At 43.3% G+C, this 25,980-nt stretch overlaps 1 protein-coding gene across 3 annotated transcripts in view; it reads left to right on the forward strand.

Annotated features, from left to right (window-relative positions):
* Window positions 1–25,980, forward strand: part of SNX13 (sorting nexin 13) — a 151,865-nt gene that overhangs the window by 42,115 nt on the left and 83,770 nt on the right. For 2 of the 3 annotated variants that reach the window (XM_019497915.2, XM_059728943.1), the window contains exon 2: window positions 18,954–19,066. In XM_019497915.2, coding sequence (XP_019353460.1) covers window positions 18,954–19,066 — 113 coding nt within the window. Of the gene's footprint in view, window positions 1–18,953; window positions 19,067–20,416; window positions 20,437–25,980 lie in introns of those variants that run through there. The other variant, XM_059728944.1, reaches the window with a different exon arrangement.

The following is a 25,980-nucleotide window of genomic DNA, read 5'->3' on the forward strand; positions in this document are numbered from 1 at the left end:
CATCATGTAATATGGATTATAACCTGCCTGACATCTGACTCCCCAGGTACCTCTCCACTATTCATCCCCCTTCTCTCTCCTCCCCCCCGGCCTGTCTCTCACCCATTGACTCATCAGTCTACATTTTCACTGAGTACTTGTCTCATATGCATACCAGACCAGCCTCTGGCTTCTTGACTTTTTATTCCATCCAGGAAGAGTACGCACCAACTGCTGAAACTTCTTTAGCCTGATGAAGGGTTTTTGAATCTGAAAGCTTGCTTAATAATTGTTTTCCAACTATTTAAGTTGGTCTAATAAAAGCTATCAGATTCACCCAAAGAACCTTGTCTGCCTGCATCTATATGGCACTTTAAACTTAACTTGACAAAATCAGCTGATTGTACAAGGGTCTGGGGGATATGGAAGAGTCAAGGGGTTTACCTGCTTGGGACCTTAAACTGCACTGGGCATCCCTGGCTGGGCAGCCCAGCATGGGGGGAGCAGAAGCTTCTGGGGAGAGTAGTAGAGGCTTCCTCCTACCAGGAACTTGAAATCTCATGACGAGCAGCTTTGGTCACCTGGGTCTGGGACTACACTGGGGTCTGAAACTGGCCCCATTGTAGTCCCCTGTTGCCCTGACAATGAGCTAATTTTTGTCTTGGCCCTGCAAAGACTGTACCTGGGCTGGTTACAGACCAGCTACCAGTCAGCTGATAGTTGGCCTAATGGAGCTGATTCTAGTGATTTTTTTTTTTTTTTTTTTTTTTCCTCCCTCCCCCCCCCAGTGAGTTGACAAAGCTGATTGTTGGGCACCTGACTTTCAACTAGCTGGTGCAGGGGGAGCCCAGGATCATGATCCTAGGCTCCCCCTGCATTGGCAAGCACGATGTGATTTGGATATCATACCTAGTCCCAAAATTGCACCTCCTGCTCTCATGGGCAGATGCAGCATTTTGAAAAGGTGGGTGCTGATGGTGTGGCACATTACATTATACCCCACAACACATTTTTCTCCAGTTAAAGGGAAACTTTACTAATATGCTAGAGAAGTAGGGTATATTATTATTCAATTTAAGAACAAAGCAAAGATGTAACTATTAGAATGAGTAATAACTACACTAGGTAAAAGTAGTCAAAAGATGTGGTTTTATTAGACATTTAATCATTGTAGTTAAATGGTTACCTCTTTCATATTCCTGAAACTGTAATTTAGCTTTCTTGAGCATCTTGACAGTTCTTTCGGTATCTCACTATCAGTCATTTGCACACCCAAGTTAAGGTTTGTAGCTGGAGCTAAAAACTGTCTGCAAGGCTGTGAAATAGAGGAGAAACATTTACAATATCTGGAATACCTAATAGTAAAATTGCAGAATAAAGGACAAATTTGAGGAATAGAACATCAAGACAATTAAACAGAATTGAGGCTTATTAATACTTCTGGAGTGGAAGGACAGGAACAGGAATTGGGGAAATAACAATGTGCCATAAAATCCATTGACTGTTAGTACATCCTGACTAGAAATGCCCTGCCCCCTCCCATATAGCTGCTTTTTAAAGTTTGTATGGAGCAGGAATCAAAAGGGGTGGGTGCAACTGCACCATTGAACCCTCCCCTCCCTCCACCTCCAAATCTGCCCTTGCTGGCCATGCATATATGGAATGACAGGAGGCATCAGGAAACAGATTGCATTGCTTCTTTTAAATGAGTATCTGTCAGTGTCCCATGACTGTTCTGAGCGTGCAGCCTGATGTTCTACTTATATTCCAGCTTGCTAAAAATGGTTCTTATGAGCAAAAGGTAGATTGTACTTATGTCTAAAAGAAAGGCTGGGAAGATGGATTAAGTTTAAGGGGCCAGGCTGTCCCAGAGGAAAGCTGACATGTTTTTTTTGGATTCATTTGGTGGTATTAGGTTTCAGTAGGTCTGGCAGGAAGAAAATACTATTGGAATAAACTCCTAACTAACTTGGCTAGTATTGCAGCCGGAAAACAAATGCTTCAAAAGTATGGCTGGCCAAAAAGGATAACAAATAGTATTACTTTGTGCTTCAGGCAGGTTGTTATAATTTTCAGTTATTTTTCCCTATAGCTTGTAAATGTAGGATAAGTGTTTTTTGGACATTCATTTGAATGCTTAAGAACATTACTCTGTATGGCTTCTGCCTTTGTGGAAAGATTACTTTTACTTATCTGCTTAGAGCAGGAGTATGCTACTTCAAATAAGTTTGGGCGTAAATGCAGTCTGATTCTCTATATGCCTTTTTTTTTTTTTAGTAACTTTTTGTCTGGGCGGGGAAAAAAACAGCCATTTTGTTTATATTAAAAAAAAAAAAGGCTTTCTATTTTAATCAAGTTTTTTATTTATTTTATTTTTATGATCCTTTAAAAAAAATAAACTTGTATAAAGATAATTTTAATTTAAAATGTTAAAGATCAAAGATATCTGTCACAACCCAAAGTTGTGATTTTGTTTGTGTGTGTGTGTGTGTGTGTGTGTGTGTGTGTGTGTGTGTGTGTGTGTGTGCGTGCTTCGGCACTGCTAAATTATTTTCCTGCTAAATTGCAGCTTCTTTGCACGGTGGAGTTTTCTGCTGCAGAAGAGAACCCCGGTGCAACGGAGAATTTCCCGCCAATTTGTAGCTTTCTTTGCACGGTGCATTTCTTTTTGCATCTAAGAAATGCTCGGTGCAAAGAGTTCCTGCCATTTGTATTTAAATTTGAGCCACATTATTGGTTCACGTGAAATTATGCACACGTGGCAGCTAGCGATTGGCTTGCTAGCCGTATAAGACGCTTGTGTGGTTTCCGCCCAAGTTGGAGGACTCCACGAACACCAGGAGGAGGAGACTTCACGCTGTGTGAAGATCTCTAAGCGCTGCGGATCCTCACGGACCCAACGCATTTTCTTAAAAGGCAATAGAGGCCTGACCAGCCTCTGGCCTCTCCCCATCGCTGATAGATTCCTAGACGTATCCCTTCCTGCACGAGAAACAGACGAACCCACGGAGCTTCAACAACTCCGTTGGAGAGAGCGAACTTATACGAACCCATGGAGCTTCAACAACTCCGTGGGAAAGAACGAACTTGTCATAGTCCTCCAACGAGGATTTAAGCAGAGCTGTGCCTGGAAACTGTCCAGCCTACACCACGACCATCTTTGGTGTAAGTAAACAATCTTTAAATCAACCACTACGCATCCGTGACTAATTCTAGCTCGCCTCCGGTCTTCTCCGACCCCGCGTGCCCGGGCTGCTGGCCACAGTCCGCGTGCACAAAAGGGCCCGGATCGCTCCCGGCCTGCACAATATCCTCATGTAACATGGATTATAATTTCTAATTATACTTTTTTGAGACCATGTAGCCTGTTAAAGATAATTTTTTTTAATAAATGGATCACAACAGGCCATGGACTACATTAGGTTCCCAATCTTATGGGGTTCCCAGAGCCTTCTCTACAGATTAGTAAAGGTTAAAAAAATCCACTCTACCCAATGGGACTCGGTGCTCAGTCTAAAAGATCCCATTAAGCATCTCTGTGATGCTTAGTTTCAGTTCTCAGACTAGATTTGTGTCTCCAGAGATGACATGCTTGTTAACAGCAGTATATGGAGATGAGAGAGACCAGACCTGATTATCTTCCCATCAGCCCTACTGTCTCTGTGCAAGTTGTGTACAGAGTCGAGCCCTTACCTCTCTGAAAGGGCCGTTTCAAGCAGTTAAATGAGTAGAGCAGGCTTATGTAACATATGGCCCATGGGCTGCCATGTGGCCCACAAAGACATTTTCTGTGGCCCATGGTGCTGCGACAGGAAACAAAAGTAAACACGGTTTACTTTCGTTCCCACCCCTTGTCCCTCCCCTAGCCCCTCAGCAGTTCCCTAATGGCTGCTGAAGGGCTGGGGAAGGGACAAGGTTCCCACACGCACCACGTCAGTTTGACGTTGCTGACGCGGTGTGTAGTGGGAAGAGGAGTAGCCATGTGCTTCTCGGGACAGGATGAGCCCAGCCAGAGGAGCAGGGGGCTCAGCTGCACTTTCCCCCTACCTGCGCTGGTCAGTCCCTAGCGGCACACGGTGCTGGCTGGTGCTGACCCGAGCAGGTCTGTCCCATTCGGAGCAGCATGCGGCTAAAGCCAGCTTCCCATGTGCTGCTGGAGACTAGAGGAGGCTGGCAAGGTTGGCATCAGCCAGCAGAAGCGGCGGTGATGCGGTGTGCTGCTCGGGACTGACCGGTGCAGGCAGGGGAGAATGCAGCTGAGCCCCTGCCACTCCGGCCGGGCTCGTCCCGTCCCAAGCGGCACACGGCTCTGCCACCACTTCTGCTGACTGGTGCAGACCCGTCCGGGCTCTTCCTGTCGCCAGCAGCACATGGGAAGCCGGCTTCAGCCGCATGTTTCTCCAGATGGGACGGACCCAGCCAGGTCAGCACTGGCCAGGAAAAGTGGCATGCAGCTGAAGCCAGCTTCCCATGTGCTGCTGGGGATGAGAGGAGGCCGGATGGGTCTGCACCAGCCAGCAGAAGCAGCGGCAGAGTAGGGTGCCGCTCGGGACAGGACAAGCCCGGGCGGAGTGGCAGGGGTTCAGCTGCTTTTTCCCCCTGCCTGCACCAATCAGTCCCAAGCAGCACACGGCTCCGCTGCCGCTTCTGCTGGCTGGTGCCGACCTGGCCGGCCGCCTCCTGTCCCCAGCAGCACATGGGAAGCTGGCTTCAGCTGCATGCTGCTTTTCCTCGCTGGTGCCTGTGCGGGCTGGGAGTGGTCCGAGGCTTTTGGGGGCGCATGGCGTGTTGTGGCCAGCAGCCCTGGCACGTGGGTCGGGGAACGCAGGCCGGCAGACTAGAATTAGGCATGGTCGCGTAGCGGTTGATTAAAGATTATTTTACTTACACCGTAGGTGGTCGCGGTGCAGGCAGGAGAAAATTTTGCTTAAGTTGCAGTTACAAAACTCGTACGAACAAGACCCGTAGAAAAACTCGAGCCTTTTGAAATAACTCGGAAAGAGCTCTGGATACACACACATGAAGTTTGCTAGGCTCTGTGGAACGAGCGTGCAGGGAAGGGTTCGTCGAGAGATTAGGTGGTGACAGGGAGAGGTTAGAGGTTGATCAGGCCCCTGTATCCTCCTTAAGGCACACGCTGGGTTTGTTAGGCTCTGCAGCACTCAGAGTTCTTCACAAGATGTGAAGTCCTCCTTCTCCTCCTCCAAATGGTTGTGGAGTCCTCCCTTGCGGGGTTCTCCTTGGAGTTCTCCAACTTGGGCAGAAACCTCTTAAGCCTCTTATACGGCTAGCAAGCCAATTGCTAGCTGCCACATGGGAATAATTTAGAAACAGCCAATAGTGGGGAACAAATTTGCATGCGAATGGCGGGAACTCCTTTGCACCGGGGTTTTCTCTTTGCAACTGAGAATTGCACCATGCAAAGAAAGCTCCTCGTGGTGGGAAATAATTCTGCAGTGCCAAAGCGCACACAAAATCATACCCTTGGGTTATGACGGTGCCGACCCGGCTGGACAGGGCAGCGTGCGGCTGAAGCTGGCTTCCCACATGCTGCTGGGGATGCCCAGCTGGGTTGGCACTGGCCAGCAGAAGCAGCAGTGAAGCTGCCTGCCTTCTGGGACCAGCTGGCACAGGTAGGGGGAAAGTGCAGCAGCACATGAGGAAGTCACTGCTTGATAGGGGATGGGCTGGCCGGGCTGCACCATAAAAATCTCTGGCTGAGCCCTCTGCAGCTATGCTGTATGCTCCTTTAAGACTGACCAATATGCTCAAGAATAGAGCATGAATGATCTGGGCTCCAACGTAAATTTGGAGCAGGTAAAAATCTTTGTAAAAATACTGTCCAGTGTTTGGATTGTGTTTGCTTCTGTTTCTCTTTGTGCGGAATTGGGGGTTCAACTTGTTACAGATGTGTTACTAACAAGTTATTAATTCAATAAAAGTAAATCTTCTTGAAGATTATTCTCAAACATACCCATATTTTGTTGCTTTGATTAGTTTCCACTCTGGCTGATATATTTTCCACATTTGATCTGTCGACTTTCATTCATTGAGAAGTGAGTAGAAGTGAAAGTATTTATTTTAGTCAAGTGTTCGGTATTATTTCATTCTTGCTTTTATATTGCTTTTATTTTGGATTTTAAACCACATTTCCAGACCATTTCATTGTCACTTCCTGCAACTTCATTGGTGTCAAAGGTCACGTGACATCACTTCCTGATGTGATACCACTTCCTGTGAGATCTTTAAATCTGGCTCGCCAGCCCACTGGGTGATAAAAAGTTTGTGATCCGGCCCCACATTCAAAATAATTGGACACCCTGCTCTAGAACTAGGGAGGCACTTGAGCCCGTGCTTGTGTCTGACTTTTCAGTCATCATGTACTTGTACATTATGGTGATGTAAATAAATGCGTTTCTGAAAAGGAGGACTTGTGAAGTTTGATCAGAGAAGAGGTTTTAAAATTGGAACAGGAGACCTAACAAAATCAAGCTCCCTCTCTTATACTGGTTCTGCCATGCTGATGTTAATAACAGACTGCTGTGGCTGAGAGCACTATCTGCGCATGGAGTGTTGATAAGCCTTGAATGCTTACTTAAGTCATAAGTCATCATGGAAGAAGTTGAATCATGTGCCAGAAAGAACAAAGCTTGACTCCTGGGTTTCAGGCTGAATTCATAATTGAAGGGGTGTGTGCGCGTGTGAGAGAGACGTAGACGTGTGTGTATGTTTATACATATATGTCTACATCTCTCTCGCCCGCCCCCTCTTCAATTATGAATTCAGCTTGAAACCTATATAGAGAGAGAGGGGGAGAGAGATCTGTCTGAGAAGACTGGGGGTCGTGTGTGTGTATATAGTTATTTAGTTTCTTCTGGGAGTTAAGTGTACAGATGTCCAGGACACTTCTCTTGGAGCAAAAATGGCCACTCCAGGAGAAACAATAACCAAAGTTTGTTTGTTTGTTTGTTTGTTTGTTTTCTTTATCCAAGTTGCGATCTTTTTAAAAAGATCAAAGGGAACTAGATCAGTATTTACTCTGTTGCGTGGTATTGCTTTGCTTACAATATTTTTCCCCTTGTTCAAAGTTTTTTTTTTTTCCTTGACTTTTTAATTTGTTTTCATTCTGCAACAGAGAATGGGTGAGGGGGGTTGTGCATAACCTTAGAAGGTGTCAAAATGGGAATAGTTCACAGAAGCAACTATTTTCCTGAAAACAAATAGTTAAAACTTGTTGGTATCATGTTTTTGTACCACTAGCATTGACTGAATTTGTTAGTCTTGGTGTTTCTAGGGAGGAATGACTGATGGGCATCATTCTAGAAATGTGCACACACCTCTGCGTGACATTGGTTTTTACTTGAATGCTGTCCATTCTAGCTAGTAAACCCTGAAGTTACGGAGATGTAAAGACCTGAGCAGTTTTTCATGGTATTAATATGCTACAATTCCTTGAGGGATTTTTCAGTCATGTACTGCATGAATCAGCCTACCAGCTCCACCTGCAGCATTCCAGATTCTAGTTGTCATGCTAGCTAAGGCACAGTAATTTGAATCCCCAAATAATCCAGCCTTATAATCACTTGACTAAAATGGCATCTGCCCTAATTATACGAAGGTGTGTACAGGAACAAATTTCACTTGCTCCCAAAATTGGAAATAAACAATTAAAGGCAGACATGTTTGTAATTAACATTTAAATGCAATAATTACTCAATTTGGTATCTGTTATACATGCAGTAATTATAACATCCTTTGACAGCATGCTTCCTGTCATTCCAGCAGTGACACTAAATATTTAAGCAGGATTTTGCCACTGATGTTGTTGTTTTAAATAAAATTAGTGCTCTCTATCCATTAAATGGTTTTGGTCACTAACTTATCCTTGGTAAAAACCATGGTTTAACTGGAATTTAAGGTCTTGAAGAGAACAGATGTACCTAATAAATGATTAAATAATGTAGAGAGGTGGTGGAACTGGTGTGGGGCTTTGACTGAGAAATGCTCACTCCAGTGGGTGGTGAGAGCATCTCACCCTTCAGCTTACAGCCCACTCTCAATTGAATGCAGAACTACTTATTTGAATAAGTCCTGTTTTTTTTTTACTGATATGATCTTTCTAGCCCTTGGAATCACAGCTGTCAGACTGGAGGGATAAATCTTTAGTATCAGAGAAGCAGGCAAGCTATTGTGGAACCTAGCCTTGATCTTTAAATTTCAAAAAGGAAATTTCAAGTGAAATGCTTACAAACTTCGTACTTGCTCTGCGTGACTCCTGCAGTTGTAAGCAGTTCCTATATTGAAAGTAAGAGGGGTTTTTTCCTCCACTTTCACTTTGTACCTCCTAATGGGGATTTGTGTGTAACAGTTCCTCTTCCTTATTTTGAGAACTTATAGGATTTCTCACTCAAACTCTTTTAGAGAGAGATTCCTGTTTCTTTGAATTCATCCTGTCTGGCTAGTTTCATCATTCAGACTGTTAACCTGTCAAAGCTAGTAATTATAGATGGCACATGTTAACACCTTCTAGGAGAGCATGCAATTGTACAATTGTTTAAAGGTGTGGTATTATCAAACTGGATTCTTATTACTGAATTTTTGTACAGCTTTCTCTCAACTTTATTTTTATGTAGGTTCGATTTATGTGAATTCACTTTTTATGCAATGGCCCTTTCTATACCTGAAATTCATTATATACAAGGTAAATTCACTGTTATGTAATTGGCATAGGCATGCTCCCCCCTCCCTCAATCAGGTAAGTCTGAGTTAGTGAGGGGAGGGGAAAGCGTCTTGGAGCCAGGGCCCCACTTGCACTGCAGCCTCTGCTGCAGTTGCTTAGCAAGTGGCTGATGCCAGTAGCTTGCAGCCACTAGACTGCTGTGCCCCCAACCCCCTCTGGGGCTCTGTTTCCCCTGGGGCACCATGCCCCGAACCTCCTGGCGTGGCATAGCTTGGTGGGTGCAAGCAGGTGGTGTCCACAGCTCAGAGGATTGCAGTAGGGGCAGGCAACCGCCTGCAGTGGGACGAGAGCAGGCTGGGGCCAGCAGCTGCTGCTGGCTGGGGCTGGTAGCAGCACCAGGCTCTTCCTGGCACTTGGGGTGGTCTGCGGTGATGGGAGGGGGGTTGCTGTTACCCCAAAATTCATCATAGCCCCTCTGCAACCTGCCTTCCCAACACTGCTGCTGAGCGCTAGGAAGACCCTGGTGCCACTGTCAGCCCCAGCCTGTTCTCGTCCCACTGCAGGGTGCTGCCTGTCCCTGCTGCAGCCCTGGGAGTGGCGGGCACTTCCTGCTTGCAGCCGCTGGGCTGCACCATACCAGGGGGTTTGGCGTACAGTGCAGCCCAGTGGCTGCAGGCAGCTGGCGTCGGCCACTCTTGGGGTTGCGGTAAACGGAGAAGTGCGATGAGTGGGGCTGCTGCTTGCCCCGAGTTCCGCAAAGAGCCTAGTGCCACCTCTGCTGCAGCCCCAGGAGTAGCAGATGATGCCTGCTTGCAGCCACTGGGCTGTGCTGTGCTGCATCCCTCTCCCAATCCCTTCTTTAGCCCCAGCCTCCCTCCCCTCCGCTGTGGGAACCCATCCCTGTCTTGTTTCGCTGTAAACTGGGTTGGCTTTATGCAAATTTGATTTATGCACCGTTTCCCAGGAACGCATCTACCTCATAAATCGAGGGAAACCTGTATATGAATTTTTCCAAAAACCTCAGTATAGTTTTGCCTATTGGACCACTCCCTGAAATGCTGAATTTTACATTTGATCTATTTCATCAGGGTGGATTTAAATTGAATCAAAATAAATCATAATTTAAATCACTGGTCAGGAAGCCTTGATTTTAATCGTTTTCTACAAAAAGTGCTTTCTTGTTGTTTGATATAGCCTTTTGTTCAAGGCTATGGAAATAGGCTTCAGGATAACCAGCATACATTCTACATTACTCTTTAGCCTAATGCTGAAAACTTTGGCTATGACAATTCCATTTGTTTTGTCACAATTTTTTTGTTCAGAAATTGTTATCAGATTAGGTTTATGTCACTCGAACAGTCCACTGTTGAGTTCCATCGCATGTCTTGTGGGTGAGTTAATTTGGTTCCTCCTGCTTTCTTCAGAGCAGTTGCTGCAATGTGGTTTTATTACAGAAGTATTTTACAAGTTTAACAAAATTCTGCTCAAAACATTTCTCTCGTTTCTATTGATTTATCTCCAGACTCCTCCTTGCCCAGATCTGCTCCATCCCCAGCAATTCTCTATTCATTTAACTGCTTGAAATGGCCCTTTCAGAGAGAGAAGGACTTGACTCTGTACACAACTTGCAGAGACAGTAGGGCTGATAGGAAGATAATCAGGTCTGGTCTCTCTCATCTCCATATACTGCTGTTAACAAGCATGTCATCTCTGGAGACACAAATCTAGTCTGAGAACTGAAACTAAGCATCACAGAGATGCTTAATGGGATCTTTTAGACTGAGCACTGAGTCCCATTGGGTAGAGTGGATTTCTTTAGCCTTTACTAATCTGTAGAGAAGGCTCTGGGAACCCCATAAGATTGGGAACCTAATGTAGTCCATGGCCTGTTGTGACCCATTTATAAAAAAACAAACAAACCACACTTTTCTTTAAAAGGCTACATAAATATATTGTCTCATAGTATGCAATTAGCATTAGAAGGGACTATAGTCCCTATTCTGTGAAGATAAAACTAAACCATCTTAATGGAAAATATACAATTTAAATTAAAAAAATGTGATTGGGGAAAAAAAAATCTATCTTTTTTTTTTATTGAAAATCTTTTTTATCCACCCTGAATTTCATTCTGTCCCGTTACAGATGGACATTGCTGAGACAGTAGTCTTCAAAATTTGACAGTGAATACATCATGCAGCAAGCTTTAATAATTTTTTAGTATCAATTTGATACAGGGGATATATTAACTTTCTATTAAAAATATTAGTTCATTTTATTTTAGTGACCCTAACTATCTAAAATACCTTTGTTTGCCTATATTAAAAGTTCTTGAGAAACTAAGTCCAGTGATTACTTTGTGGTTGTGTTATGAAACAAGGTCTCGGTGCAAGTGTTGTATACTGAATTACAAGAGGAAAAATACTAAGCTATGTGCTAGATGCTTATCTTCCCTAATATACTGATGTTTCTCAATACTGACAGTATGCATTTAGTAGTAAACTATGCAGTAACTAAACTCTACTATGGAAAAATTAGACGGTACAATATTTCTTCAGGTCTCTTCAATTAATACCTTTCCATCCAAAAACTTTTGTTTAAAAGGTTATAAAAATGTCCTCTGAAAATGACCCAAAATAGCTCAATCCATTCAACAGCAAGGAACAGATTCCAAAATTGTGTACTTGTCACAGAAAACGGAAGCGTTCTCTTCCTATTTGTTAAGGGAGTTTTATTTTGAGTGTCTCCACTGATATAATTGTGGCTTCCTGGCATGGACAAAGATGCCATAGGCATGTAAATTCACCTGAAAATATGACAACCAGTGTTGTTAACAGAAGTCTTTTTTAACATCATGCTTATGGAAGACGGGGTGGGGTGGCACTGTAAAGACTAACTTGTTCAGAAACGTGTATACACTTTTGTAGGTGGCAGCCTACTTAATCAGATACTCTACTATGAATAGACTTGCAGAGAGCAAGGAGGTTGTTCCAAGTGAGGTGGTACTCTCTCCTACCTTGGGGGTCTTCAAGAGGAGGCTGGACAGATATTTAGTCATATCTGGGGAAGAGGAGAGAATAGGGAAGGGGGTCAAAGGTGGGTTGAAGTGAGAAACAAATGCGTTGTGGGACACAGAGGTTGTAATAAGCTAGTCACGTTAATGGGATAAGAATCCTTAGTTTGGACCACACATAATACAATCCAGTCAGTGGATTATTTCTTGTTCCACAATTTCCTTTTCGGTATGATCTTTCAAGTGGTATGGTTTAAGGAGATGGCTTCACACTTATGATGCAGTGTGTGATGATATGGCCACTGCAGACTTCTGCAGAGGTGTCTAAAATGAATTTGCTGTGAGGAGTATTCGAAACTCAGTTTGATAGAGGGGTAGAAGTTGTTAAAGTCCTGGTGGAATTCCTTCTTATGTGTTGTTATGATGTACTCTAGGCACACTAGGGAAATGAGAGGGCAGCTGTGGAGGAAGCGGGCTTCAAGGTTTGTCATTATGTTGATATATTGCGGGGGCATATACGTGCCCATGTAAGTGCCATTTGTATGGATAGGGAGTAGCCAAATCTGAACTAGTTGTGTGAGGACAAAGCAAGAGTATAATGGAAAGTAGTGTCATTGTGAAAGAGAATGTTTATGATGAGAGATTCTGCTAAACAAATGGGTTGTATTCACCGTGGCTGTCAATTGGATTTGGGATAGATCCCCCAATAGATGCTCTGCAGTAAAATCTGGCTTCACAGTTGCAAGAGATGAACCACAACCTTCTGATTGGAAATAGAAAGCTCTTCATCCTGAAAAACAACCTAGACAGTCTAAAATCTTGGTTCTAACCACCTGTTGTAGCTGAAAGGCATCCATAATCAAGCACTGTTGACTACCTAAAAGGAAGTGGGCACAAAGTCAATTAAGTTGGACACCCACACTTCGTATGTTTGAAGGTGGCAGCCATGTATTGTATTACAGCCATCTTCCTGATGTGTTTCCCAGCCTCACCCTAGAAAAAGGCTTGTATTTCCCAGTTAAAGATATTTTTTTTCTTTTTCACAGAAAGGGAGTGTGTGATGGAACTGTGGGAAGAATTGATCTTGGCCAAAAATACAAATCAACCAGAAATGAGGTTTATGTCTTGATTTGGCAAAGTAAGCTCAATTGGCCAAAAAATTTAATTCCAAAACTCAACAGAGCTACAAATTGAAATGTTTTTATTTTGAACTTAGAAGTGAGTCTCCATCTCTGTTTGCTAAGTACTCTCCCACTCCTCGCCCCCCACCTGCTCTTGCCCTTGCTGGCTGTTTTTGGATAAAAACACTTGCTGACTTTTACCAAATCTGGGAATGCTTTGGTTGAGCTCCAACTGTATGTGTCAGCTATTCATCTGAAGCTGTTTTGGGTCTAAGTGTCTTTCTTTGGGAGTTAATGAAGCTACAGAAAGCAGTGTAACAAAATTCAGTTTTGCAAGTTACAACTCCTAGATAACCCTCTACTTAACAGTTGATATTCATCTTCTCTTCTTTAGGAGACTTCCCAGGTCCATCTAAAATGGATGATTTTTCTCTCTGTAAATTAGTCTACAACAGATTCAGGTATATTGAATTTACCTACAATCTGCACATCTAAAAATATGCATAAGCTTGATTTTATATTAGTGGTAACACCTGTCTACAGCAATTAGAAGGTGTTTTAAATTAATGGACTGGAAACACTTTGACTACTGCCTATACTAAAATAGTTTGTGGTGTTTCCCACCAAGCTGTAGTCTGGGCTTTTAGTGAAATCTTATGGTGTCTCTTAGGCTAAGTACAGATGGTCAAAAAGCCCAAGGCTGAGTCAATTCAGTCTTTCCAGGTTATTCTAAACTGCAGAGATTGAACCAGCAAGCAAGTAAACAGACAATTCACTTCTGACTAAGGAAGTGCAGGCACATGTGCTAGAGCACACCTGCCAGGGCCAAGGCTCCTTCCTTGCTCCCTGCTCCAGCCCAGAGGTAGCTAGAGGGTCTGTCAGGGGGGAGAGGGGGTAGCACCTGCCAGGCTGAGGAGGGGGTGGGTGGGGAAAAAGGTAGTGGCATTGAATTAATAGAAACTTGAAGAAGAAGAATAGTCTTTTCTCTGAAGTGAGCATGTATTGAACAGAAGGGAACAACCCTGTGGAGTCCTGCTGGCTGTAATCATGGACTACAAATCCCAGAAGCACCTGGAAGCAGGAAGAGGAAGTGATGAGCAACCCCACAGAGTCCTGCTGCTGTGGATCTGGACTGCCAATGCCAGAGACCTCAGGGGCAGCAGGAAGAGGAAGAAAACTGCCCCTGCTGAGGGACTGTGACTTCAACTTGAACCAGGAAGGAGTCTGGGACAGAAATATCATGAACTGATTTGAGTCAAATCAGTTAAGTCAGATAAACCTGGTTGAATGTAGTATCTTAAACCAGTTTCAACCATTTTGAAACTGGTTTATGTGCATGGAGCTTCTGTTCTGTTACACATTTAAACTGATTTATGTGCAACTTCTGTCCGTAGCCTTAATGTTACTCCAGTCTGATTATATGGTGTTTTGGGTCTTACCACTTAATTTCTAGTAGCTGATTTGTTTTTTCTTTTAAAAAAAAGTATAAATGAAGATCTTTGGTTTTGTGTTGTTGCAAGTCAATGCTACAGCTATTTATTTAAAACAATGTTCTGCGGCATTCCTTTTATCAGAACCCTAAATCATACCCTTCTAATGACTAGCTTCTTTGAGTAGCTAGAAATCCACAAGACTATGCTCCATTTCATAAAGTTTGGAAGAATTTGAGTAAGTATCTCTGCTCCATTTTAATACATTGGTACCAAATAATGAGAACTGTGTAGTTTTTTCAGTTAGTTTTTAGTCTTAAGAAATCCTGTTAAAATGTTTAATGAGATTGGACTTTGTACCCCTATGCTAAACTAACAAAACTAGTGTGCGAACAAATTTATCTTGCGTCTCCCAAGAAAGTTTGCATAAATGGTGTTTGACCACTTTATTTTCTGAATATAAACATTATTCTCAAATACATACGACTGGAATGTATGTTTGAATTCAATAAAAGGTTAATATAACAGGCCATGTGATGTTACATATACACTTATGTGGTGTTTTCTTTGTTGTTGGTTTTTTTTTAAATTTTAAATGCCACCCAGCATAAGTATCTGTTAGCATTTGAAAGGTAATGCACTTTAATAGACTTTTATCTATATAAGCTATAAAATATTTTCCCTTATATTAATTAAGGAGTTAAATTATATATTTCATCCCCATTTTGAGCCCCAGAAAAAGCAAGGATTGCTTGCCTCGTACGCCTGTTAAAATTTCTTCGTCAAGACTAGTTTTTAATAGGAAAGCATAACTTCAGTCTGAACTTCTTATGAAGAAAAGGATTTCACATTTATTAGAATCTTGTTAGATATGAAGATGCCCATTCAAGCAGTAGTCTTCCCTGGCATCTAAATATTTTTACTCCTTTCAGAAAGAAAAAAGCCATACTTAGCTGTGTTGTTGTCAAGTTATGTCAGATCTATGGAGTTCTAAATAAATTTGTTTAAAAAGTAATATTTCTGAATTTCATAGACGTTAGGGGTGGAAGAGACCTTGTTAGATCATCAAGTTCAGCCCCCCCTGCGCTTGGGCAGGAAAGACTGCTGGGATCAAATGACCCCAGCAAGGTGAGCATCCAGGTGTTTTTTTGAAGATATCCAGAGTAGGTGATTGTACCATTTCTGGGGCAAGTCTCTTCCAGATCCTGGACACTCGAGTTGCAAAGAAGTTTTTCCTTATTTCTAATCTAAAGCGGTCTCCTAGCAGTTTATGATGGACTGTTAGTCCTAGTCTTCCCCTGGGGAGCCCTGGTGAACAGATGTTCTCCCAGTCCCTGGTGTGTGCCCTTTTATATATTGATAGGCTGCCATCAAGTCCTCTGAGTCTTCTCTTCTCCAGGCTGAACAGACCCATGTCTCTCATTGTATGGCCTTCTCTCCATACCTCTAACCATACATGTAGCCCTCCTTTGGACTCTCTCAAGCTTCTCCACATCCTTCCTGAAGTGTGGTGCCCAGAACTGGACACAGTACTCCAACTGCAGCCTCACCAAGGCTCAGTAAAGTGGGAGGATAACATCCTTAGTCTAGTATGAGATGTTTGCTTTACCAGCTGTGGCATTGCACTTGTGGCTCACGTTCATTACGCTCTATCAAGACCTCCAGGTCTCTCTCATACCTAAATTACTGGGTTTTTGGTTGTAGCCATGTTGGTCTAAGGACATAAGCAGGCAAGGGTCTTTGAGTAGATGTGATTATCTTTTATTAGTCCAACTGAGTAGTCGAGAGAGTTCTTAGCAAGCTTTCAGGCCCAATCACCCTTCTTCAAGCTCCTTATGCCTGAAGAAGGGTGATTGCACCCAAAAGCTTGCTAAGAATTTTTTTTTCCAACTACTCAGTTGGTCTAATCAAAGATACCTAAATTAGAAACATGTTTCTGCTAATAGAAAAATCTAATGGCTCCATCATAAGGCTTATGTTAATCTTTGCTTATTCTCTGTGGAAACCTGGGTGACAATGAAGTTATTGGATTGCTTTTAGTTTTCAAAGTACCAAATCACATAAAGAATATTATTTTCTTAATGTTATTCTTCCACAGAGGTAGTTGCATGGAAGAGTCTGAAGTGATACTACCTGGGATTACTAGTATATGTGGTAAATTAGACCCAAAACTTGGTGTAAACTGAGACTTTAGTGTTGGAAGATCTTTGAGGCCTGTTAGGCTTGCTTGTTTGTTTGTGTGTGTGTGTGTGTGTGTATGTATTTGTGGTGGTGGTGGTGTTGTTGGTGGATTGTGTGGTTTTTTTTTTTGTTTTTTTGTTTTTTTTGGCATTAATTTGTTTTCATTTATAGATGTTAGGGGCTCATGTGACCAGGCTTAAAAAAATGCTTTTTGTAATACAGTTCAATCTAATCTGTACTGAAGTAAAGTTACCTTGGTACTGCACCCTACCTTTTGGGTTAAAAAAAAAAAAAAAAAGCCAGGGCCACTATAAAATAGTTTGATCCAAATACCTTTCCCAGTTTGAATTGTCTTAATTTATATTGAGGGCTTAAAGCTACAATGTAAAATGTTTTGGTTATCACTGTGGTCAAAAGAAATCTTTGTTGTTCAGGATGAACTTTTCAGAATGGAAAAATGAAGGTTTATTCACTCAATTTTACATAAAGCATCTTCCCAACTTACTTAAAACATTCATAAGGTGATGCATGCCTTAACAGAAATACTGTCAGCATAGGGTATTTATTTGAATAGGCATTACGTTTTTGGCGTCGTCCCCCTTCCCAGCCACCCCTCCTCCCAATTTCCTACTGGACCTTACCCTTTATTACTTAAGTGTCCGGGATATGTTGGTCATGCTCTAAAATGAACATTTAATTCTGTATAACTTTGTATTTATGCTAATTGCTCATGTGCTTGTGTATGCTGGGTTTCTGTCCCTGTTCATATTTTGTGATATTTACACTGTGCTTTCTGAAATGAAAGTCTTTTGACAAGGGAGGTGGATTAGTATGCAAAACTTAAGAAAACTAAACCTTACTCCCTCTCTCAGCATTGGTTTGTAAATTTTTTTTTTTTGTATAGCACAGAAAGATCACCTTGCAGTTATTTTAAAATGTAACTTGGATCTTAGTCCTCTTCTTAGCTTTTTTGTATCTTTAAGTTGTTTCTCCTAAAAATGAAGAATGTACATCCTTGCCTCAGCATTGTGTCCAGTATAAATTCACTAATATGTGAATACTTAAGTACAGTCAGTCTTGGTTTATAAAATATTAGTCAGCTTAATCTATAAATATTGAAAGGAACAAATGTCTGCCAAGGATTGCTTATCACACATTTTTTGTGGGGGGAATGGGGAAATACTCATACAAAATCACTTTTTTGCTTGAGTACAAGAAATTTTCATCTTTGGGGGAATTAAGTGAGGTGTACCCAAATTTTAATGGATATTTAAATATCACTTATTTGTATTACACTTTTATATGCTTTTCATGTTATGGCACAAGGCACAGTTTAACAATACAGCCTCAGATTAAAACTAATGTGTTCTATGGCTTGAACCTACAGATGAATGGACAAAACAGGGTGCAAGTATCCCTGGTTGATAGCATGCAATTAAGTGTTAAATTTTTCTAAAGCTATTTGAATGATAAAAGAAATATTGCTAGGTGCTGTTGCCATAGTGACTACAATTTGCCATGTGCTTTACACAAACGTGGTGCTCACCAGGCACCTGGAATGCTAACTCTGCTGCAAAAATATTATAGTCTTGTTTTTAACTAAAAATGTACCTAGGTTATGATTTGTACATTAAAAACAATTTCCAGAGATGACTATTCCATGTTTAAATCTTTTTTTCTATGCAAGATATACTATTTCTGTCTTCTGAACATTCTTGAGTCTAATACTAAAACAAATAACTGTTTAGTATGAACAGTTTAGCTGTTCATAATTGCCTCATGTCTGGATGCGACTTTCAAATTTAGTTATCTCCTTTCTGTCATGTAAAAACTGCCTAGTTAACTTGAATTTTTTTCCTTTAATTCCTGTGCTTAAAACTCTACGTACAACTGATGAGCGATTCAGTACCTTCTAGTGGGAGAAGGTGCATCATGCTTTGTTCTAAATAACTGAAGGGCAGCACTGTGTAGCTGTGTAACAAGCTAGGGCACAAATGAAAGGATAATTATGGCATGACAACATAAGGATATACTCCCTTGTTCCAGGAGAGGGCATATCAAGAAAAACAAAATCTGTAGCAGAGGAGGGAGTGGTATAAAGTTTTATAAAACAAGAAATATACATTTTTAAACAATGGGAGTAGAAGTGACTAAGACCAAAATGTGGCAGTGAAACAGAGTATGCAGTGTGTGCATTGCGGGGGTGAGGAGGGGAAGGAACTAAATAGCTGAAATAAACTTAGTCTAATTGATATAGGCTAAACTTGATTAGTAACAGTTGAAATTCAGTAATCAAAATTGCAGAACTGAGCATTTTTCTTTTAACAGCTGATTAAAACTAGAACACTCTCACTGGTCCTTCTTTGAGCAGGGGGTTGGATTAGATGACTTCCTGAGGTCCCTTCCAATCCTAATATTCTATGACATTAAATGGAAAGAAGTAATTAATGAAGAAAATCTAAAACATTTTAGAATCCCATAAATGCTACACACTTATATATTTGAAATATGTGAATATTATGCTAATTATTCTTGTTCTGTTTTTCTTTCAGACCAGGCTTTCCATATGGGGATGGGGAAGCCTTAGTGTTGTGCTTTTTCTAGGCACATTTGGACCCTTTGCTATATTTTACTTCGCATTTTATATCCTCTGCTTTGTGGGTGGGTAAGTATGCATTATTTATAGTGTTGGGGTTTTTTTATATTGAATTTACCATGCATATAAAATACCTTTTAAGCACAACCTACCAAAAGCTACTACTACAAAACTATCCAAGCACCAATTTATAGCATTTCCCAAGTTTGAGCAGTAATCACATTCTGACTCCTGACATACCATCTCTTCTTTCTAACCTTTTAGTACTAAACAGAATATACACATCTGTACAATAACTGGCTTTACCTTCAGTTGATCATTACCTCACATTACTGTACCAATTCTTTGGCCAAGTACCCAGAGGGTACTTGTGCTTCTGTCTACTTGCATTTCATCAGAGTAAAATACCTGTTAATTGTGTATTAGATACCGCTTGCCTCTATCAAAACCTAACTTTTTGTGTATATCTAAAAATATGGAAATTAAGTAACTGCCAAGGCGGGATGCCAGCCATCACTGGCAACCAGGTGCTGTCAGCTCAGAGACAAGGAGAGAAAGTGATACTATATTACTGTTTGTGTGTGTGTGTGTTTTTTGTTTTTGTTTTTTAACATACCACATGCTTCCATAATAAGATAAGCAGCTACACTGCACAGCAGTGACTATTTTTGACAGGGTAAATTAACCTGTACTGTACCTGCTCTGCTTATGATATCTGAGCTAGTTGGCTTAAAGCTAGCTAGCTCTGGTATCTCTAGACTGCAGTATTTATGCTTCATTTAATGGGTACTGTATACAGCAGAGCTGTTGCATCTTGAGCATTCATCTAGCCTCCTTGAGGCTGAATTCATATCAGTATGTGTTAGGTAGTCAGCAGACATCCTTCAGACCATATATTTCCTGATATTTATAGGGGTTGTCTCAGTCCTGAAATGTACTTTATGACTCATGATAGTTTAATATGCACAAGTTAGGGTGAAATTTGGAGACCCTAAATTTATATTATTTTTCTTCATGAATTAATTTGTCACATTAATCTTTTCCATACTATATGAAGTGTATTCTTCTGGTACAAAAAGTATGCATAAATGATACAGAAGTCCAAGATGCATGTGTGTAAAGCAGTGTGTTAAATAAACTCTCTTCTATATTTCTACAAAAATAGAAGAAGTTAGATGTTCAGATTTGTCTCCTTTTAGCAGATCTTTGTATACCAAACTTCCTTTATTGCCCTGGAGAAAACAATAGTAAAGATTTTTGGATGCTTTATGCCAGTTAGTTTTTGGCTTCTAGCATTTTATTAGGGGTGCACTGTTAAATTTTTTTTTTTTTTTTTTTTTTGGCTGATACTGATGGCCAATTATTAACTAGTCATATCGGCTGATACTGATCTGATAGCCAGTATGCAAACCCGCAGCTTGGAGAGCAGTGTCTGGCTGGTAAGTCTGTGGGGGGCGGGGAGGGTTGTGTGTGGGGGGGGGGAGGGTGGGCAGATAGAGGCCCTCATAGTGAGTGGGGGAGAGGGGCAGGTGCCACCCAGCTGGTGCAGGGTGAGGGATGGAGCTGTGGGTGACCCCTTTCTCCTCCCCCCACCCCTACAGACATACAGGCCAGACACTAGTCTCTAAGCTGCCAGGCTGCATTTCTATCTGTGCATGCTGTGGCCACGCACATTCATGTGGTATTTATTGGTGACATAATCGACTACATTGGTGAAAAAAAACCGATTGCTGACAAAGTCAATTTTCCCTTTTCCAGTGCCAATACAATATGAACTGTTTTTAATATCTGTCCACCTCTACATCTTATAGTATTTATTCACTAGAATATCTATGCCTGTATGTAAGCTGAAGCCATATTTTCCTTTCATACTTTCTTTTAAGGATAATTTTTAGAAACTGATCATTTTGACACTGCTCTAATGTGTAGCCTTTGAATACAAGTATATCTTTATACTTAACTACATGAATTTTGAAAAACAATGTTCCGGCTGCACAATACCTTCCAACTGCATTCTTGTCTGTTTTGTGAAGTTGTAATAAGCTTTGACCCATTGTTTTTGCTTGTTCTTGGAAAGATACCAGACACAAGTAGCTTTCTCTTGACTTTATATCCCCTCAACTCCCATTTGTTTATAGATGGGCCTAGGAACTTAATTGTATCCCCCTACCCCCCTTTGGAGTTTGGTATTTTCTACCATAAGGAGGAGGCAAAAAGACTGAAATGTGTTCATAAGTCAGCTAAAAACAGAAAGCTTCAACTTTTATGGGAAGTACTCTTTGCCTAGATTCAAATGTTGATATAATCCCTAGATGTGAGTTCTAGGCCTCATTATCATACCCCTCTTCCCCACCCCCCTTTCTGTGTACATAATTATTCCAATATGATTCAAGAAAACAGTGAATCAAAATGATGGTTGTTCACTAGATGTTTATCTTTAGCTCTGTTGCCATGGAAAATAGGCTTTGAACAATATGGCTGATTTAAGTAACATTTTTGGATTACTTAAGCCATCTGATACTTTGTAATGGCAGAAAATGTTTTCTAGCCCAGTTGTACCTAACTTGTAATTCTTACAATTTTTTGGTTGACTAATTGCCTTCCAAATAAATGAAACTGTTTGCTTATGTAGATGGTTTTTGATTACTAAACTGAGAACAATGTTAAAGCTCAGCGTCGTCTTTTGATCTTAAATAGGGTTGATTTGACATTATAATCATCCTTTGGCTCAAGAAGGAAATTCCTCAAATTCTGTAGACTGTTTTTTTTTTACCTTCCATCTTCCTTTTATACTTTTTAAACTTTCTTTTTCCTGAAAAGCTAGTTATGTGGTAGCAGTGTAACCCTCCAGTGTTTTTTACGGTAAAATAAGCATAACTATTTTATTCCTTTTGTTTATTTTCTGCAGTGTCAGACAACAGGTATTGGGACAAAGCTCTTATTGTGGGTTGATAAATATCCTTTTTGCAAATTTAAGCAAGTGATGAGAGGCTGAGAGCATTGCTTTAAGTCAGTAAGTACTATACCATAGGCCAGGGGTTGGCAACCCCTGGCATGCGTGCTGAATGTGGCACGCGAGGCCATTTTACTTGGCATGCCGCGGCCAGCCCCGGCTCTGGGTAGCTGCTGCCAGCGACGGCGCCCGGGCTGCTTCTAGCAGGGCTTGCAGTATCCCAGCTGCCTGCTGGGAGCAGCCCAGGGTTCCAGCTGGCAGCAGCTCCCCAGCGCCGGGGCCGGCTGCAGCTAGGAGGCTCCAAGCAGCTGTGCTGGGCTCTGGCATCAGCTCTGCACCAGTGTGTGCAGGCATGCTTCGGAGCTCGTGGTGGGGGAGGGGCCCAAGGGCAATGCAGCCCTGGTGTCTCCCCCACTCCCAGCATGGAGGTGATGAGCCTGGTGCAGCTGTTTGTAGCCAGCCCGGGCTCTGGGCACCTGCAGCAAGCAGTGGGCAGAGTGCAAACAGCTGCGCTGGGCTGCACAGCTCCGGCATCGGCTCCGTACTGGTGGTGACTGCACAGGCACCTCGCAGTGGGCTGTACTGCTGGTGTCTGCCCTGAGGTGCCCATGCAGTTGCCACCAGCACAGAGCCGATGCTGGAGCTGTGCAGCCTGGCGCAGCTGTTTGCACTCTGCCCGCTGCTTGCTGCAGCTGCCTAGAGCCTGGGCTGGCTACAAACAGCTGCGCTGGGCTCATCACCTCTGTGCTGGGAGTGGGGGAAGACACCAAGGCTATGCTGCCTTAGGCCCCTCCCTCACCGCCTGTTCCAAGGTGCGCCTGCATGTGGTGGTGTGGAGCTGATGTCAGAGCCCCACACAGCTGTTTGGAGCCTCCTGGCTACAGCTGGCTTCAGCTCTGGGGGGCTGCTGCCAGCCGGGATCCCGAGCTGCTCCCAGCAGGCAGCTGGGATGCAGCAAGCCCTGCTGGAAGCAGCCTGGGCTCCAGCAGCTACCCAGAGCTGGAGTAGCTGTTGGCAGCCACAGAGCCTGGGCTGGGGGGCAGGGGCTTTGGGTGGGGGACAAGGGGCACAAGCAGGGTATCCTGCCATGCATCCCTTGCCCTCATCTTGTTTCTCTGCCACGCCGGCCCTCTGGCACCTTCCGAGGTAGGCATTGTGGTGTTTTTTGGCACTCCAGCCAAAAAACGTTGCCTACCCCTGGTGTAGGAAGTACTGAACTTGCTGTTCACAGGAAGCTAGTCTACCTCTGTTCTTAAGCACCATACTGTTGTTTAATTAAACAGTCTACTGGCTGAAATAGAGGTGTCCAAGCTGTAGCGCAAGTGGTACAGACAGCGTGTGTGTGATGCAGCATGCTGATGAGTGAGAAGAGGCGAAACTTATAGGGCAGGAAGCAGGGGGAGAAGATCAGAGTGGTGCCAACTGATGGTAGAGCTAATTTGTGGCATGCCTGCCAAAAAAGGTTGACCTCTGAACTAAAATGAGAACGTATGAAAACAAGTTAAAATGTATGAAAACAAGCTAGATTTGGGGCTCCTGAGGCAGCTCTCGGAGACCATAAAAACTAAGGAGGCGGTAGTCATGGGAGACCTAAACTACCCAGACATCTGCTGGGAGACAGACACAAAGTCCCACTGTTCACGCAGGTTCCTATCCTGTGTACAGGACCTCCACCTGACACGGGGGGGGGGGGGGGGGGACATGGTCCCACTAGGGGGAATGCCTTACTGGACCTGGTATTGGCAACAGGGATGACATGGTAGGGGACCTACAGATCGGTGGTCACCTGGGGGACAGTGATCACCAAATAATAGAATTCATCATAAGACGTCGAGTGGGTAAGGTAACTAGTAGGGTGAAAATGCTAGACTTTAGGAAAGCTGATTTCAATGAACTCAGGCTATTAGTCAAGGACGCACTGCAGAGTAGGAGTTTTGAAGAGATGGGAGCCCAGGAAGGGTGGCTGTGCCTTAAGGAAATGATCCTTCGGGCACAGAGGGAGATGATCCCAATGCGAGGAAAAAGAGGGAAAGGGACCAGAAAGCTTCCCTGGTTGACCAGAGAAATCCAGAGCAGCCTATGGGCTAAAAGGGGAGCATATAAAAAGTAGAAACGGAGAGATTACGAAAGAGGAGTATACCTCCTCTGCTCACGCTTATAGGGAGGCAGTTAGACGGGCCAAAGCTACCATGGAGCTGAGGATGGCATCCCAAGTTAAGGATAACAAGAAATTGTTTTTCAGGTATATAGGGAGTAAAAGGAAGGCCCAGGGTGGAATAGGACCCCTACTAAATGGGCAGAAGCAATTGGTGACGGACAGGGGGGACAAGGCTGAACTCCTCAATGAGTTCTTTGCCTAGGTGTTCTCAAGTGAGGGGCAAGACAAGTCTCTCACTGGGATTGTAGAGAGGCAGCAGGAGGACGCCAGACTACCATGCGTAGACCCTGAGATGGTGCAGAGTCACTTGGAGAAACTGGATGCGTTTAAGTCGGCAGGCCCGGATGAGCTCCATCCGAGGGTACTGAAGGCACTGGCTGACGTCATTGCACAGACACTGGCAGGAATATTTGAACACTCGTGGCGCATGGGCCAGGTCCCGGAGGACTGGAAAAGGGCCAATGTGGTGCCCATTTTCAAGAAGGGGAGGATGGAGGACCTGGGCAACTATATGCCAGTCAGTCTCGCCTCCATCCTAGGCAAAGTCTTTGAAAAAATTATCAAGGCTCACATTTGCGAGAGCCCAGCAGGACAAATTATGCTGAGGGGAAACCAGCACGGGTTTGTAGCAGGTAGATCATGCCTGACTAATCTAGTCTCTTTTTATGACCAGGTTACAGAACGCCTGGACGCAGGAGTAGGGGTTGATGTCATATACTTAGACTTCAGGAAGGCCTTCGATACAGTATCCCACCCCATACTGGTGAACAAGTTAAGAGGCTGTGACTTGGATGACTACACAGTCCAGTGGGTGGCGAATTGGCTAGAGGGTTGCACCCAGAGTCGTGGTGGATGGGTCGGTATCGACTTAGAAGGGTGTGGGCAGTGGGGTCCTAAAGGGCTCGGTCTTGGACCGATCCTCGTCCAAGTCGCTGATGAAGACATTGAAGAGTGAGTGAAGTGTACTCTGTCCAAGTTTGCAGATGACACACAAATGTGGGGAGAAGTGGACACACTGGAGGGCAGGGAACAACTACAAGCAGACCTGGACAGGTTGGACAAATGGGCAGAAAACAACAGAATGCAATTCAACAAGGAGAAATGCAAAGTGCTGCACCTAGGGAGGAAAAATGTCCAGCACACCTACTGCCTAGGGAATGACCTGCTGGGTGGCACGGAGGTGGAAAGGGATCTTGGAGTCCTAGTGGACTCCAAGATGAACATGAGTCGGCAGTGTGACGAAGCCATCAGAAAAGCTAATGGCACTTTATCGTTCATCAGAAGATGCATGACGAACAGATCCAAGGAGGTGATACTTCCCCTCTATCGGGCACTGGTCAGACCGCAGTTGGAATACTGTGTGCAGTTTTGGGTGCCACACTTCAAGAGGGATGTGGATAACCTGGAGAGGGTCTGGAGAAGCACCACTCATATGGTTAAGGGCTTGCAGGCCAAGCCCTATGAGGGGAGACTGGGGCACCTGGACCTCTTCAGCCTCTGCAAGGGAAGGTTGAGAGGCGACCTTGTGGCTGCCTATAAGTTCATCACGGGGGCACAGAAGGGAATTGGTGAGGTTTTATTCACCAAGGCGCCCCCGGAAGTTACAAGAAATAATGGCCACAAGCTAGCAGAGAGCAGATTTAGATTGGACATTAGGAAGAACTTCTTCACAGTTCGAGTGGCCAAGGTCTGGAACGGGCTCCCAAGGGAGGTGGTGCTCTCCCTTACCCTGGGGGTCTTCAAGAGGAGGTTAGATGAGTATCTAGCTAGGGTCATCTAGACCCAGCACTTTTCCTGCCTATTCAGGGGGTCGGACTTGATGATCTATTGAGGTCCCTTCTGACCCTAGAATCTGATATCTCTTATTAAACC

Source organism: Alligator mississippiensis, chromosome 5 (genome assembly GCF_030867095.1).
Source record: "Alligator mississippiensis isolate rAllMis1 chromosome 5, rAllMis1, whole genome shotgun sequence".
Classification (NCBI taxonomy): Eukaryota; Metazoa; Chordata; order Crocodylia; family Alligatoridae; genus Alligator; species Alligator mississippiensis.